Genomic DNA, 19,110 nt, shown 5'->3' with positions numbered 1-19,110 from the left:
TCCCCCGTATCGGGTCGTCTCGGCCCGTCTGCTCCGAGGGTGTAAACACGGTACGCGAGTGCGTCCTAATTTATTTGAGGCGCCTTTTCGGAACGCGTTTCGGCCTCCGTCCTTTATCCAGTTGAACAAAGGATAATACGAATAAAAGCCAGTCGAGCATAATCGCGGCGGCCGTCGGGAGCGCCGCGGAACGTAAAACAGTCACCGCAATTTTCTGCGCGCAGTTTTTCTACCTTTCGGTTCTCGGCTCGCTCCGGTGCTGATTCAATAAGGAGTTACGATCGTACTTAGCGCGAGTTACGTTTTCTCTCCGGCGTTTACAACATCAATAAAATAAATACGCGGTCGGGCAGTGGCCGTGTTGATTGTTTACATTCGATTACTCCGGAGTCGGTCGACCAGTATCAAAGCTTTGATGGCGAGGTCTTAAAACGACCGACTTGTTATTAGAATGTATAATCAATCGATACAGAACTAGAAACAGCTCGACTGTAAAAACACACTTTGATCTCTGAGCCATTTGCTGGAGACGCTTCATATATTTGAAAACATTTCAAGCGAATGAACGATGTATATATGTTTAGTATATGACATTCTCGATAATGTGTGTTTCATTCTGTCTTAAATTAATTGGTTGTTATTAACTGTGGGCCGTGTTTTACAATTTGTTTGACGTAATGTTTGTACGCGCTACCTCTTTTTTCTTTATTCTCATAGACGATATTTCTTTTAGAAACATCAATAAGCGGTGTTTTTTTTTTTAAATTAGACCTTTATTGGCTTGCTTGACCCTTGCTTTACAACTTTATTTTTACTGATAAAAGCTACGTACCTATAAAATCTGTCATTATTATATTCTGTCTACTTGCTATGAAAACTGTGTGAATAAAATAGTAATTACCAAAGTAAAATAAAACACAGTGTTTAATTGCAGACTAATTAAATAAATATACAAATTAAAAACATTTCCGAAATCTCAATTTAGAATTAAGAAATAATAGAACTTTACGTAATACATACGTGTAAACCATGATACCCGATTTATTGTGTTAATAACAAGCTTAGCTCAATTTCACTGATTTATTTATTTAAAAAAGCATAACCACATCACAAACATCCGGCACGCACCATCCGGCTTTGGAATGAGCTCCCCTCCACGGTGTTTCCCGAGCGCTATGACATGTCCTTCTTCAAACGAGGCTTGTGGAGAGTATTAAGCGGTAGGCTGCGGCTTGGCTCTGCCCCTTGCATTGCTGAAGTCCATGGGCGACGGTAACCACTCATCATCAGGCGTGCCGTATGCTCGTCTTCCTACAAGGGCAATAAAAAAAATTTAACATTGAAAATAACTTAAACTATTTAATTTATAATTAAGTGACATAATATTAAGTGGCATAATTTAGATTGTAAATCACCGTATAGTTTATGATAATTTACGTATGCGGATATATGCCATACGCCACATAGCAAGATGTTCAGAAACGCTCCGTCTCCTACGATGTACGTGAGAGATGAACCTCCTAACTGATTTAGGCGTGAAACGGAGTTGGCGGCTCCTCGTAATTCCTTCCTCATAAGCCTCCATCAGTTGTCATTAAGCAGACCTGACGCGGGCCCGCTTCATCTTACCGCTTCGTTTTGTTATTTAAATCTCGTTATACCTACATTGTTTTGTCTCTGAGAAGACAAGGAACGTTTGATTCATGCAGGCGGTCACAGCACGGTATCACAACCCACCTGGTATTCCTGGAGTTCGTAGATATAAAACTCAAATGACGCTTCGAAATTAATCAAAAGCTTGTTGTATTAGAGATTGACCAACCGCCGCTGTCTAATTGCTTCGTAACACTGATACTCCTAACCGTTTTAACTATTAAGAACTGTGAATAGATTTGTTATAACTACTTTTAAAAATTATACAAGAATAGGCACGATTTCTGTAAAACGTATTTAAGTAGTTGATCTCAAGATGTGAGAAGATTAATAAACCTACTTAATGTTTTTTTTATTGCTTGTATGTCTGGACGAGCTCATTACTCACCTGGCTGTTAAGCGCATATCGGAGCCCATAGACCTCAGCAACGTATACTGCCACCCACCTTGAGACAGACACCTTCGTCGTGGTCTAAAGGATAAGACGTACGGTGCATTCGTGTTGAGCGATGCACCGGTGTTCGAATCCCACAGGCGGGGAATAATTTTCCTAATGAAATACGTACTCAACAAATGTTCACGATTGACTTCCACGGTGATTAAATAAAAATCAAACCCGCAAAGTTATAATTTGCGTAATTACTGGTGGTAGGACCTCTTGTGAGTCAGCGCGGGTAGGTACCACCACCCTGCCTATTTCTGCCGTGAAGCAGTAATGCGTTTCGGCTTGAAGGGTGGGGCAGCCGTTGTAACTATACTTGAGATCTTAGAACTTATATCTCAAGGGTGGCGCATTTGCGTTGTGGATGTCTATGGGCTCCATTCACCACTAAGCAATAAAGTTTTTATTATAACGGCTACCCACCAACCTTTAAAGAAAATTGTCATGAAAGCCGATTTAAGGTCGTAAATTATTTTGATAATTTTTTTTTTATTGCTTAGATGCGTGGACGAGCTCACAGCCCACCTGATGTTAAGTGGTTACTGGAGCCCATAGACATCTACAACGTAGACGCGCCACCCACCTTGAGATACAAGTTCTAAAGTCTCAATATAGTTACAACGGCTACCCCACCCTTCAAACCGAAACGCATTACTGCTTCACGGCAGAAATAAGCAGGGAAATAACTAAAAATTTAACACTCCGACTACATTAATAAAGATATTCCAGTCTGTTTTCTTTATAATCTTTGTAATCTGCTCCCGTTTGGCTCGCGTTCACCTGCGGGAACCAAGATTGATACGAGCCGAGCTAACCGCCGCCTACTGACAGTTTCTTATTGAAAAATTGAACGATAATCCCGCTGCCTTATTTAAGACTTCCCTTTTTATTGCTCTTATTTTTCTTTTGCCTTTCGAATTTTCAGTTTTTGATTGAGATTGATTTCGATTTCAAGTAAGTTTATATAAATTCGTTTATAAAGATTAGCATATTTGTTTCTAAGATTGTTCTGCGATTCGATTTGATTGTAAGAATTTATTTTGACATTCAATTAGTATTTTCTTATTTTTCTTCACCTTATCCTACTAGGTAGGGTCAGCAGAGCTAAGTTTTCTCTTCCATTCTCTTCTATCAGCCGTCATCTCAACACTCACTCCTCTCTCCCTCATATCGTCGTTCACACACTCCATCCATGTCTTCTTCGGACGACCTCTTCCCCCTCTACCTTGCACTACCGTTTCCATACATCTCCTTAGTCACATGCATCTTCTCTCTACACATCACATGTCCATACCACGCTAACCGTCCGCCCTTTATTTTGTTAATTACCGGGGCTACTTTCTCACTTTCTGATGTAGTTAATATAATATATAGTTAGTATATTATTTAAAATAATATTGCTGTTGAGGTATGTCACATGTATTTTTAATATTTTAATAAGTTAACAGATTTTTCTAAGTCAAGAGGTATTATGGCATCGTTTTTCTATTTTACAAATATATTTTCTGTGTTCTGCGATAGTTTATAACTGTTTGATTACACTTGAAAGGCATTCCACGCTAACGAGTCAATGTTATCTTTTTTTTCAGAATCTCCTACATTTAAAATATTTTACAATGAATAAGAAATTTACATCGCTATGAATATCAACATAAAATAAAGTATTAAACATTTTAATCGTGCTAAAGCTACAGACATTGTGCATAAGATTCTAGTTGCTCTATTGATTTACTTTAACGTAAAAATATGTAAATGTTTTATGACAAATACTGAACTTCAGTTTTTTTTTTCACAATGTTGGCTTTGTGGTGTCAGCCTAAAACATCATCATCCCATCTGTTCCCGTGTCGTAAAAGACGACTAAGGGATTCACCAGTGAGTAACCGTATTATCTGAGCGCCATATTAGCATTCTGAGATCGCCAAGCAACGTTTCCTGGTGGTAAAGTACTTACATTGTAAGCATGCACGAGTTTGTTCTCACAAGAGGTCCTACCGTCAGTAATAACGCAATTTATAATTTTGCGGGTTTGATTTTTATTACACGATGTTATTCCTTCACCGTGGAAGACAATCGTGAACATTTGTTGAGTACGTATTTCATTAGAAAAATTGGTACCCGCCTGCGGGATTCGAACACCGGTGCATCGCTACATACGAATGCACCGGACGTCTTATCCTTTAGGCCACGACGACTTCAATGTCAGGACTTTTAGACCGAGGATAGTGGGTTCGTGCCTTCAGACGAACATTCATCAAACTAAATCATATGTTTGCTTAAAAATACGTATTCTCTCATTTATAGGTTCTCATATATAACCTACAGGAAATATTAGTTTGGGATTAGATGACGTCTTTGATTTTTAGACGATTTTTTTTTTAAGCTTCTACTTTAAACTGGCGATTGTTAACTGTGAGCCGATTCAATGGGCTTCGTTTGAAATTAGTTTCTTTTACTATTGACATTAGTTTAATATTTAAGTCAAATTGAACGCGAAGGTTTTGCGGTAGGCTGCTTAGATGTGTGAACGAGCTCACAGCCGACCTGATGTTAAGTAGTTACTGGAGCCCATAGACACCCAGCTCGAGACATAAGTTCTAAACTTCTAAGGTCTCAGATTTTACGACTGCCCCACCCTTCAAACCGAAACGTATTACTGCTTTACGACCGAAATAGGCAGGGTGGTGGTATCTACCCGTGCGGACTCACAAGAGGTCCTACCATCAGTAACTACGCAAATTATAATAACTACTCTACTGTAGCAATAGCTTTATTAACTATTTTCCCCTTTGTTCTCAGGGTGCGCGTTTGTCAAGTTCAGCTCGCACCAGGAGGCGCAGGCAGCCATCACGAGTCTCCACGGCAGCCAGACTATGCCGGTGAGTACCTACTTAACACTAATCATACCAACAATTGCTGGTACCTGTTTCTACCACAGCGGGTAGATAGCGGTGTACGACAAGTATTACTAAAAATAAACAAAATAAAGCCTAAAATAATACCTATTAAATGTATACTGTAGACTACTTAGCAATAAAAAAATATATTTAATTAACAGCCTCAATTTATTATATTATTAAAAAAAGAACATAATATTCCTAAACTTAGCAATTAATCTACGTACATAACTATAGATTAATTGGTAAGAAGAAGTCATGAAGTCAAATGTGCAAAAGCAATACGATAATACTATAAATTTTCAATGAAAAAGTCCAAAATGGGACATTTGACCCGTTATGGTATGTTTAGTGTAAAATATTATTAAACATTAGAGAGAGGTGACAATCTGGAAAAGCTGCTGGTAACAGGCAAGGTATGCGGAAGAAGGCCCAGAGGCAGAAGTCCAATGCGCTAATCAGACCAGATACGCTCCACTCTCAATACTTCAGTCACCCTCAGACACAGCCCATTGAGTTTCGCGCCGGATCTTCTCAGTGGGTCGCGTTTCCAATCCGGTGGTAGATTCTGCGAAGCACGACTCTTGCTAGGGTTCGTGTTAGCAACGTCGTCAGGTTTGAGCCCCGTGAGCTCACCTACTAGTTAAGGTTCCGCTGATATAGCCTCTTTAGACAATATGCTTAGGTAGGAAAAACAAACAGTCCACGTTGCTATCCACACAGCCGAGGATAGGCAGGAATGGCGCAGGATAACACAGGAGAAAGTTGCAAGAGCAGGCCACGACCCTCAGCACTGAGGATTATCGACGCAAGGAGGAGGACACATTATTCAACGCACTGCCTCTTTAGCAAAGACTGCAGAATGTCAACTCTAAGTAACATTAGACATCGTTATTCGCATTACGGATTTACTTTTTATAGGAATTAAATTACAAAAAATAAGACATATAAACGAACCGGTTTGGTTACTATTTTTTTTGGTCAGGAGGAAATCGCCGGACTTCCGCCCTCCCCTGGGGATGGAGGGCGGGGCATGTCGGAGTCGAACTGACTAAAACCTCCTGTCGCTCAACAACCCGCGTCCGAACCTCGCATGAGACAGAACCCATGAAAAGGCAAAGGGGGGAAAGTGAAGCGTTTAGTGCGGAGCACATCTCTCCCATCACCCTCCCCCTCGGGACGCCGGACCAGCGGTCGTCGGCGCCACGACCACCAGCCCTCTCAGTCGGCAGGCTATCCGGAGCCCGCCTAGATGGCGCCAGTTAGAATGGGTTATCCTACGGAATACCCCGCTGGGTCAGAACCAGCGTGGGTCGAGGATAGCCGGCCTTCCATCACCCGGATGCTCTTACGTAAAACGCGTGCAAAGCAGCTTGCACGTCGTCTTCTTAGGCACCCTTCGCCGGTCCCCAGACCGACATATGAAGGGGACCCGAAACACTTAGAGGGCCAGGGCTTGGGCGAGATCCGCCTCCCTGGCCCCCGCTCGACGGTGGCGGGATTGTGCATCTCTCACGCGCCCCGCCGCCTCCTTCTGCGAGATGGTGCACTCGCAGAAGTCGAGCATCGCCTTCCACGACTCGTCGTCGCCGAGCATCGATGCCACAACACTCGGCAACGACAAGTCGGTTCCTATTTTTGCGACGAGGACACGGCGCCACCCCTCCCATTCGGGGCAGGCGACGAGCGTATGCTCTGCCGTGTCCAAGTCGCAACCACAATGGTGGCACTCTGCCGTCGGCTCGGCTCCGATCCGGTGCAGGAACTCATCGAAGCAACCATGCCCAGTGAGCACCTGCGTGAGCCGGAAAGTGAGGCGTCCTCTGTCACGATTCACCCAATTCACAAGAACCGGGCGAATAGCCTCGACGGTCCTACGACCAGCCGAAGGATCGGCCAGCCGTCTGGACCATGACTCCAGCACGGACCGCCGAGATTGGGCCCTCCGCGCTCTGACCACACTGGGGCTGGGACGTGCCACGCCCCGGGCACGAAGGTCAGCCCGCCACTGATAGTCAGCAGCGAGCGCCTCCGCTTCCAGGACCCAAGGCGGCGTCCCAGCCAGTACACACGCCGCCTCGAAAGAGATGGTGCGATAACCACGGATGACCCTGACCGCGATGGTGCGTTGCGGCCGTTGCAGCAGCTTCGCTACCCCCACGGCCAGGGACTGGCCCCACACGGGCGCCCCGTATAGGGCCATTGGGTTTGGTTACTATACTAACAAACAGAATTTATTGGTGATAGGGCCTTTTGTAAATATACGTGTACTTTTGTTAGTTTTTGCAGCGAGGCAGTCGTGAATTACAATTTAGACGTTAGACTGTCCACTATGGAATAAAATAATCCAAAGCAATGGTTTTTTTTACTAATAGGGATTTTTATTACTTTTTTTCACATGTCTCAATTCATAGAAGATTTATCTCCATTACAACTATCGCTAAGCAATACTTAAATACTTTGTAAAATCTTAGCTGCTTTTATATTTTAAAACCACTCCTATCGACTAAATACTGTAGTTTTTGTTCACAATATCAAGCAAATGGATGTATCGCGTTCCCTATTATAAAATAGAAGTAAATTAGGAAAAAACCTGAATCGTGGTAATGACATTATGAAATGTAGATACTAAGTGATAAAAGGTCTCACTCATTCAACAACAACATTTGATCCATCTATCGACTTATAATATTCGCTCGGTGGAAGATGTTACCTACGTATTTTTAAAAGTGACAACATGAAAGAATCAAAACAATAAACGTGTAGCCAACATTACACAAAACAAAGAGACTTGTACTTACGCCGATGTTACTTTGGGATGTTCTTTATTTTATTTCCTTATAAACCAAACGGAGAACAGATTCCGAATCGTGATCCCTAAAACGGAAGGGTTACAGAAAAGATAACAAGGGACAAAGAATAGAGTTGGACGAGAGATAATCCATTGGACATTTTTTAACTTGACTCAATGGATTGGTTTGTATTAGGAACTTTTCGAGGGCTATCGAAGCGTGTGTTTTTATAAATTCATAATTAAATTGTTTCATCAATAAATCTATACATATAAATAAAATTGGAATGTCTATTTGTAATATTAAAATAACCCCTTTTTACTACATCCATATGAATATATTATTATATACGGTACATTATATACACTAAAATAACGCGGTACGACAATAACCGCGGGTAACATCGCGGGACTCAGCTAGTCAATGATAAAATATAATGTTTCTGAAGCAAAGCGAGGGCGGCTAGTGTTATATAAATATGATCATACAGCCCGCCCAATATTGAGTCAATACTACTCATATACGTCTGCAACGACAGAGGCACAGCCAAGCCGCTGCCTACCTGATTAAAAGCTCTGTTATTATTGTTTTAAATTTCACAACATCCAACTTTTCGTACAGGCGCTTTATAGTTTCTGTCTACGGAAAAAGCATCATGGATCTCGAACTTAAGACTGGAGTACAGACATAAAATCTAAAAAGCTATTCGAGGTAATATTTGTAACCGTGAAACGATAAGGTTTGTCACCTTGGACCTATGAATAAGAGTACTGCCATCCTTGTCAACCATGTGAACTATGGATTTTCTGATCAACCTTTTATCATCCCAGGGACTACTATAGCACGGGTTTCTACGTATAATATTTGCAACCTACTGTTCCTCTTTGAAAGCTGTCTTCAACTGCACTTTCTAAGCTGCTGACTTGGTGGTGCAGTAATTAGCGCCGCTTATTGTTGCGCGTGTAGCAGCTGTAAAGGATCGTGAGTTCTATTCCCACATCGGGCAAACATTCGATTGATGAATATGTTTGTATTTGTCTTTGTCTAGGTTCTTATTTTCTCTATGTGTATATTTAAACGTTTCTAAGTATGTGTGTCAGTGAAAGACGATACGTGTAAGAGGGGAGTGAGCGAATAAATGGTATATAATAGAGGAGTATGGAAGGAGAAAACATGTTGCGCCGAACCCAGGTGACTGGGACAGTGGCAGAAGGATGATGATGATGATGATGATGATAAGTATGTATATCAGTCTCTGATACCCATAATACGGAGAATCCTAATTTGGGGCCGGATGACCATGCGTCTTTTGTCCCCAGTTATAGTTATAGTTATTAAGTCCTTCTCCAACAAGGTTCGGAAGGTATTTGTTGATAGACTGCAGCTAGTTCAGGAGATCTGTAAACTCGTCTGCTTTCGATCGCTCAACACATGAATACTTCAATCTAAAAGTGACCTATTGGAAAATGTTGACTGATAAAACCGAACAAACATACCTCAAATTTGTAGACCATCTCACAATTATTGACTAAATGCATCTCCTATCTAATCTAATATTATAAAGCTGAAGAGTTTGTTTGTTTGAACACGCTAATCTCAGGAGCTGCTGGTCCGATTTGAAAAATTCTTTCAATGTTAGCCCATTTATCGAGGAAGGCTATAGGCTATATAACATCACGCTAAGACCAATGCAAGCGGAGCACCAATAAAGAATGTTTCAAAATCGGGGTTTTAATACCTTTTGAGAGCTTCCACTGCGTGCGCTGCGGAAACAGTTGAAGTTTCGTTAAATTAATGTATGAAAGAATTGTTTCCCTTTAAAAGATCTAAAAAAAAGTGCGCGACAGCATAATTATGTCTATATATTAAGGTTGGCTCACTATAACGTTTTTTATGTTAAACAAATTTGTTCTAAAATAAACCATTATTTGTGAAGGTGTTTTTATAAAGATGATATTAATCCCTATCCAAATAAATACGTTATTCATTACAACATTGAAACACCCAAATCACTTCAAGATAGACTTTGACAATTATAGATTTTTCTCCAAGATTCAATCATGAGATCTTGCAAGACCATTCGGGAAGTCTACCCTTTCGCACAAAAAAAAAAGAATTATCAGAATCGGTTCAAGCGTTCTGGAGAAATCGGTGAACATACATAGATAACATTTATGGCCGAATTGAAAACTTCCTCTTTTGGAGTCGGTTAAAAAGCGTGATTTTGGTACCTTAAATAACTCTTTAAATTCTATTATTCCAAAATATTTTCACTTTCTACGTAAATGAAGAAGCGGGTAAAATTTTGCGTTATGCCAAAGTAACTATTCCACGCGGACGAAGTCGCGGGCAAAAGCTAGTATACTATAATACATATCATTTTCCTGTCCTTCGCAGTCATCTGGGGTCGGCGCAACATGTTTTCTCCTTCCATACTTGTCTATCATATACCATTTCTTCGCTCACTCCACTCTTACCCATATCGTCTTTCACACAATCCATTCATTTCTTCTTAAGTCTACCTCTTCCTCTATATCCTTCCACGTTAGTTAGCACTCTCCTACCAACCTCATTTTCATTTCGTCTCATCACATGTCCGTACCGTACATGCCACTCATGCTATCTTTTTTTTGCTTACATGAGTGGACGAGCTCACAGCCCGTGTAGTGTTAAGTGTTTACCGGAGCCTATAGACATCTACAACGTAAATGCGCCACCCACTCTGAGATATAAGTTCTAAGATCTCAGTATAGTTACAACGGCTGCCCCACCCTTCAAACCGAAACACATTACTGCTTCACAGCAGAAATAGGCAGTGCGGTGGTACCTACCCGTGCAGACTCACAACTGGTCCCACCGCCAGTAAAATCTAATACATAACAAACCTTAAAACCTTTCTTCGTTCTGCTTACGTTTGAGAAATTTGAAGGGCTATAAGGCACACAATGGCGCGGCACTGGCCACCCTCGACCCCGTCTGGTCGACTCATAGGACATTTTGATGATAATGCATACAGCATTTCACAAAATTTTACAAAGAAAAATTTCTTGGCTACATTTTAAATATGGATTCGGATATTCTCGGAGCGTATTTCTTCAACCTTTTTTGCATAACTACGTCCATATTTTCCGACTCGAGTTCTAATAAAATCGTTCATCCTCTAGCGATCCCTAGCCCTAATGACTTTCTTCGATGTCTCTTTGAATTTTATTAAATATTACTTTGATATTATAGAATGAAAAACGTAACTGCTTAAAGAAATTAAAAAAAAAAGTTCATTAGCCTTTATATCACTGATGGCTTTAAATAGGCTAGCGAGTTTACGGTCACTCTGATGATAAACACTTATTATTATACCCCATGAAAACCCGATGTCAAAGTCCCTGTAACATTCAAATAAAGGTGAGGTTACACTCAAACCGAAACGCAATGAATTCGGTGTCCGAAAGGATGTTCAATTTCTGAACGTCAAAATGTCAGCGAGCGACGTCCGCCATGACACTATTTTTCATTCACATCCAGCCGCCAAGAGCGACGCAGCGGTATTATATTTCTTTTATATTAAGTATTTAATTTCTCATATAAAGTTAATATAAATATCTCAAAACAACAAATACAATCCGCGCTCAATTATCAAAACGCAACAAGGATGAAACGCTAAAGACTATCGTACCTTCCAATTCAAGTGACAGTCACAATACAATAAATAAATATATAAATCTGAAGAAGGTAAAACATAAGACCACACACACGTAGGTTGCGCCAGAAATTTTACAAACTCGCTCAATCCCCGTAACCTTCAACGAAACAAAAAAAAGTTTTGTTAAAACTATGGCTCAAAATCATAATAGCATTACAACTTAATTGTTCACAAGATAAAAATAAGGCTTGCGTGGTATATGTAAAAACAAGACGGTTACATTAAGTACAACTATACATGAATGAAATATTTATATCTATTACTTAATGAGTTGAATGAGCTTACGACCCACCTGTTGCTAAGTGGTTACTGGAGCCTGTAACGTGAAAACCTTCACTCTGCTTGAAGCTTGGATTATATTTCTCAATGGTATAGTACTCATGCCAATTCTAATTTTATACACTTACAAATATTAAACAGACAAGTTTTGTTTTTCTACCTAACCTGATGGTCTTGAGAGACCATTTCAGCGTAACCTTAACAACTAGGTGAGCTCACGGGGCTAAAATCTGACGTCGTTGCTAACACTAACCCTAGCAAGAACGGTGCTTCGCAGAATCTACCATCGGATCGGAAACTGAGAAGATCCGGCGAGCCACTTAGTGGGCTGTATGTGGGACAAAAACACTGCTAACATACACTATGCACCAAACAGAGAAAAAAAAAAAGACGTGTGGCACTCGGGGACTGCCGCGGTAAATAATAAATAAATAAATAAATAAATATAAATATTTACTAACAATCACGCCACGTTAACTGGTCCCGTGATAAGTTCGTAAAGAACTTGTGTTACAGGTACCAGATAACGGAAATAAATGTAAGATTTTTATTATACACATACATATATTTAATATACATCCATAACCCTGGAAAAGACATTTATATTTATCATACAAATATCTTCCCTTGGCGGGATTCGAACCCGCGACCCCCTTGTGTAGTGACCATGTCACTTACCACTACACCAGACGGCCGTTAAGCTATTGCAAAGCATTTTTTATCAACTTATGCAATTACAATTAGACAATAATAATTTAATATTAAAACAATAATAAAAATAAGACCACGCTATATTTATAAACTTTAACAAAAGCAAAACATTAACTGTCCCCCTCACACTCATAAGCTAGACCGCGTGAGAGAGAGATGGGCAGACTTTTCATGATGCTCATGCAGTGCGACGTCACGCCGCGCGCTTATTCACAAACACTACACCAGCGCAACGTGTTAATGTGTTGAACGCGAGCTACATAGTAGGCGTAGTGGAGGTGACAGGTTATTTTCGTTACGGAATTTCTTGATTCAGTCGCCGTGCTCAAGGCCCGCGATAGAAGCTATGCAATAGGTTAAAACACACACAACTAGTCGGGGACGCGACCGTGTGGAGCGCTTCGTGATTTGTCGGCGCCGCTCGGAGCCGCTTCGGCAAGCCAATCGCGGCACACTTATTTTTTCGTTTCGTTTCATTTCGTTTCATCGAGTTTGAAATCACAACGATTCTAAAGAAGTTTCACTTCAAAAATGATCGGGTATTTAACCTGTAGTACATATATAATTAACGTACTCCACGTCGACATCGTGAACACTAACTTTGAAGACAAAACCAACATCATTGCAGTGTTCATTCATTTTCGATGGTCGTGTAATTACACGTTTCAGTTCGGTCGCTAATTAAAAGTTAAGCTAGTGGATCGGACAGGAACCCCGGTGCTTTCGGCCTTAATCCGTGTTCGGTAAAAAGTTGCTCGTCCACTACAAAGCTCGATGCTTGCTGTACGCTTTTAATTCCTGAATACAATCGACGGGTTTTCAGATCGGTTTCATAGTCGACGCAAGGGTAGATACCAGCGTCCTGCCTACTTCTGCCGCTAAATAGTAACGTGTCTGATTTAAAAAGCGGCTAATACAATTGTGATTTCAACTTTCTGTCTCTCCTCTGGCGGGAATCACGTTATGATGTCAATGGTGCCAAAACCACGTACCCTCTGATGAGCTATTGGAGTATGGTGATAAAATACTCTGCTGCCATCTATGGTGACAGTCATGGGTAGAATTGGTGTGATTGTATTTTAGACTAAAAGCAATATCCACTTGTAATCCAAGTAATTTTTCTTAAGTTTAACAAAAATAGAGACAGACAGGTATTCTGTGTGCCATATCTAGAAACGAACAATAGAAATCTGAATAAAACGTAAATCAATGCAACAATAATTACAAGCTTCAAAGCAAGATGGTTCAAAATTAAGATTATCATTCGAAAATTTCCGAACTTCGAGGACGCACATTCCAATTTCATAATTCCTATATAAAAATGTAGTTTGTAAATCGCAAAAAAAAACCAGTGCCTTCTCGCGATACAATTATTGTCAAGCCGTTAACAATGTCAATAGTTTGATAAAGAGCTTCAGAAAAACTAAAGTCGTATTTTTGTCTACGTTTACGCTACGTTTTCAGTTTGACAGATGACAGAACAGATTGACAGAATTTGATTGTCATATTGACAGAAAGAAAGCGACGTCAAAGGTATCTAAGTTTTTAAGGTGTATTTAATTTTATTTTACCGCGTTAGTCTATTAAATTGAAAATTATCTCAGTATTTCATTTCAACTCCAAATATGTATTTAGCTCCGATGTATTATACCACATTATAGTAAGTAGTAGTGGTTCTATTTTTTCAACGGTAAAATGGAAAATTATCACACCATACAGTCTAATCTTTTGTATTTTCTGTTTTATTAGAAACTGTATCAAGCGAAACGTAAATAAGTTGATTAATATAAAACATTAATCAGAAAAATGGTGATTACTTACTGAGACTTTTCGGAAGATCCCAAGGAGCTATGTCAACGTTTCATTTTCTCACATTTATGCACTTTGACAGTTACTAAGAATTTAATAAGCCATCGTTATTATAGAAATCCAAATCAAGACTAACAATTCATACAAATCCACTTCTCGCGTTCTCGGCAAAAGATCTTATACCATATAATTATTCTTCATACACGCAAACGTTAAACTGAAAGGTTAAATGTCAAAAAACGTAGCGCCAAACTACGACAAAGTAAGTGAATCCGAACGGATCTATAATAATATTATTTTATCAACCACTTCGTCACCCGACAAGCTGTATCAAAATAATGTAACACACATTCTATTTGTACAACTGTGCTGTTTGCTGACGTAACAAATATAAAAATATAATAATGCTCGCGTACATGTTTATATTTCCTTTTAATAAGATTTACAAAGTAAATATTTTGTTTGGCGTACTTTTGTTTGATGTTGTTGTTTTTGTGCACATTATTTAAGATGAAGACGTGCATATTTGAGAGTGTTCCATTAGATTGGAATAGAAGCTTATACAGTAGAATTAAGTTCCCGCCTTTATATCTATAATATAGTGTAAACAAGTAACCATCGTGCAGCCTATTTCTGCCGCAAAGCAAGAATGCGTTACGATTTGAAGGGCGGGGCAACATTATGACCTTGAAATAGAAACCCACACCTAGTGCCTCACAATCTTGACATTCACGTGATGAAGCTTATTGGCTTGGGTACTGACTTATCACTAGATGATCCGTGAGCTCGCTGACCAAATTAAGCGTTAAAAATAAGAAAGGCACTATGAACACTTGTTAGCATACATCGTTACGTACTCATTCAGTTTAGAAAATTGGGAGCACCAGTGGTAAATGCCCAGTCTTGAACCGGCGAGCTTTCGAATATATCAATCATCTATGACACATAGACAAGATGAGTTCGAGCTATAAATAAATATTATATTAACTCGTAAACAAACATACAACAAAAATTTGGTTCCCCTTTTATTGATTGAATTTTTTGAAAAAAGAAAAAGATTTTTCATGGAAAATCCCTTTCTAAAAGGAACAACTATAAATATTAAATCATATTTTCCTAACGGCAGCAGCTCGTAGCTTACTTGACTTTAAGTGGGACTAGCTCTGTATATACTACCATGTTTTTTTTTTGTTTTTTTTATTGCCCTTGTAGGCAGACGAGTATACGGCCCACCTGGTGAGTGGTTACCGTCGCCCATGGACTTCAGCAATGCCAGGGGCAGAGCCAAGCCGCTGCCTACCATAGCCAGCGCTACTGATATACAGCCAGGATACTGTATATACTAGCCCTGTATATACGAGTATACTGATAAAATAAGTAACTCCTAAAAATCGTAGCTTAAGATTAACATCAAGTCAGAAAACAAAGTGTAACGTGACATGCTGGGGCTTACAGTGAAAACAGCTTTTGCGGGCTTCCGCTGTTGTTTTTAATAATTGCGGCGCGGGACGAAACCTTACAGGAGCTTATTAAGTGAAAATTTTGAAGAGCTTCCGCGCTCCCATTAACATTGCGAGAGTTTAGGTTTTTCCTGGTTTTGTGTAATTTGTATTATATATTACGTTTATGAAGCCAATTCGTGATGTATTTTATGAATAATTAACCCAAGATCAAGACGTGTAAATAATTTTTCATATGTACATTAAAATAGTAAAAAGTAGTGTTATTGTAAAATACTAACAACAATGAATCAATCAGAGCAATCTAACAACAAATTCGGAAAAAAAAATTATTTGAAAATCCTTAGGTTCATGTAGCTTGCTTAAATAGCGTTAAATTTTAACAAATACATCAATCAGGTACCACCATCGACCCAAGAGAAAAAGGCGACAAAAAATATCTATGTCTAAAATTTTTTTTCAATTGAAAATAATTTTAAATTACCACAAACATTAAAGAAAAAAATTAAAAACATAATAATTTTTTTTGTGTATGTGTAATGGACCATATTACTCATTTGAACACTAAAGTTTCTTAAAGCTTCTTAAAACAAAAACAAAAAAAAACATTTAATCCATCGAAATTTAATAGATGCTATTACCATTTCGGTTACGGAGCGATTCTCTCAAGTCCTATTAAATGTTTTGACGATTGAATGAATATTCTAACACCGGGTTAACTTTCGGAATGTGTACTCAAATAACCCAAGAACTGGAAGGTGAGAAACTCATCAACCGTTAACAAACAAACTTCAAATCACTACAAGTTTCAGCATAAACACTTGAGACTTGTTCATAATCTGGAACGGTCTATGAACTGACACCGAACTCCACGTCGTTCTACCTCGTAACGTAACGCGTGCTATATAATGTTCCCTTGAATGACAATATCAGATTACCGTATGGTACAAAATAAATCATCACTAGACGACAGTGACAAAAACAACTGAATATATCGGCAGATTGCCAAAAAAAACAAAGAAATCATTTAAGAACAAATGATATCAAATATTTCATCATTCCGCTATAGAATAATAAAATAAAGATTCAAAGACCATTATTAATTTCTGCCCCTGAATATATGACCGGATTATTGTTATTTTTTATAACCCTTTTAAGCAGACGGTCATACAACCCATAAGATAGTCAAAGAATTTTAAAAAACTCGCTTATAGCTTTTTTTAGTCACGAGCTTACGTAGCGCACCCCAATTATAAAATCTGCCACCACCATTCAAATTAAAACACTGAAAACCAATACCGATCTGTGTGGGTAAGGTAAGGTATTCACATACCCGACAATCGAAAGAAATAATATGGAATATAACGATCGTTATTTAATAACAATGAGATGTTGCGTTATTATTGTTACTGTCTTAAAAAATGAATACTCTGTTAGTTTATTCTGTAGATCGGCAGATGGGTAAACCCATTTGAAGTAGTTACCAGAATTCATATAGGTGTCGGCTGTATAACTGACTGTTCTATCATTCACAATTCAGATATAGTCTTAACACGTTGACTGCTATTCAGGTCGTCGGTGCTCTACGTGGCGCACTGAAGTAGTTATGTCGATTTCTCTCTTCGACCTTTTTACTAAGGCACCGAAATATCTAGTAGACTCTGGGAAAGACAAATCCAAAGATACTGAGAATGAATCTATTCCTAAGAGACTTAAAAGACTGAAACATACATTAACAAACAAAAGAAGGCAAAACTAGGCAATCCAGGTGCGCTTAGTAACAGAAATCGACATAATTACTTTAGTGCCCCGCGTAGGGCACCGGTGACCTATGCCGTATAGTAATAGTCAATGTGTTAAACATAAAAACCGCTCCCATTCTCCGTCTTGAGGTGTGTACACAATAGGAGGCCACCGCGAACTATTTACCTCAGTTATGAGAGGGTGCGAAATTAAGACATTTCGGCCGGTGTGGAACGTCTTTATTAAAATAGACGTCGGTTTTAAGAAGATTTAGCTATGTGTTCATATTAATTGAAGCTTGTGATTTTAAGTATCAAGCTTTTATTACAGGAGCCGTTTTGACTTTAAATGAAATTAGTGTAGCAAATCTCATTAGCATGTAAAACTTTTTGTGGTCTAAAAAAAGTATCTTCTTTCATATTATATTTATATTCAATACAAAGAGGAACCCACAATTGCTTTGTGGCCGAAGTAAACAATGTTTACTAATCGGTCCAAGCTTACCAAAAACTCTATCACGAAAAAAATTTTTTTTCTGTCCAACAACAATATGAAATCGTTACAGATCACATTCCATACATTGATGACCTCCAAAAAAGTGATTCCATCAACTAAATACAATTACATGAAACTTTTTGCACAGACTAAAACGTAGTCTAGAAAAAAGTGAACCTTAAAAATTTCAATTCAAAACTCCTTCCCAATCACCAGAGTCTGGTTTTTTATTCAATAAATTCAGTTATCTACATAAATTTAGCTGTTCCGATGAAATTTTAAGGGAAAGAAAAATTTACTAGGAACATTTCGTTTTGTTGGAATCCGTTCAGCATTATTTAAGGCTCAGCGAGCTTTTATTTATTGTTGAATCAATCACGGCCGTTACGCTCTTCATTTCAGTTGAATATAAAAAAATGATTTTTCTCGTTTAAATGGTTATAAGTAGACATCATTGTAAAATGCTGTTTGTATCTTTTGTAAGACCTTAGTGTCTGTACAAGTATAATTAGACTCTAGAGTAGTTTTTTTAAGTTTACACGATGTAAATGTAAAGTAAAATAATATATTTCAGGATTTTAAAAATATTCTTTATTACGTTTTAAGCACTTATTTTTGATTGGTTTGAAGGTATGCCATTTCATGTGCAAGTTGAAGATGACTCTTACAACGTAATCTGGGCTTGTAAATGTCAAAAATATAACCTTTGTTTTTGCAAAAATAATGAAATCGCACGGTACGCCCTCCGAATTATATATGGAATGAGAAACGACTCTACTTTTTGAGAAGTAAAATTTTCACTATCATTATACTTCTTGCTAATTTCACTTTAACTTTTTATAAACACTTGACAAACAATGGTTGATATATCATAGAATAAACTGTCTCTTTTCCTTCAAGAGAGATCATACATCTTCCGTTTATAATATATGTGTGATATGTTGTCATTTTCGAACTAGTTCCATTTTCTACGGAAGACAAGTTATAATTTATCATAATAAATTGACAAACTAATCCCGATCGACTATTGATAAAACTCAATCAATAATTACTCATTATAGTGCATTTTAGCTACAAAAAATTATAATTTCTGTGAACATTCAAGAACCCAGTCCATCCACAAGTTTAA

At 38.6% G+C, this 19,110-nt stretch overlaps 1 protein-coding gene across 2 annotated transcripts in view; it reads left to right on the top strand.

Moving 5' to 3' along the window:
• Positions 1-19,110, top strand: part of LOC101743724 (CUGBP Elav-like family member 4) — a 798,506-nt gene that overhangs the window by 719,269 nt on the left and 60,127 nt on the right. For both annotated transcript variants that reach the window (XM_062671586.1, XM_062671587.1), the window contains one exon: positions 4,895-4,974. In XM_062671586.1, coding sequence (XP_062527570.1) covers positions 4,895-4,974 — 80 coding nt within the window. The remainder of the gene's footprint in view (positions 1-4,894; positions 4,975-19,110) is intronic.

This window comes from Bombyx mori, chromosome 12, assembly GCF_030269925.1.
Source record: "Bombyx mori chromosome 12, ASM3026992v2".
Classification (NCBI taxonomy): domain Eukaryota; kingdom Metazoa; phylum Arthropoda; class Insecta; order Lepidoptera; family Bombycidae; genus Bombyx; species Bombyx mori.
The sequence above is the reverse complement of the archived record's forward strand: the minus strand, read 5'-3'. Positions and strand labels throughout refer to the sequence as shown.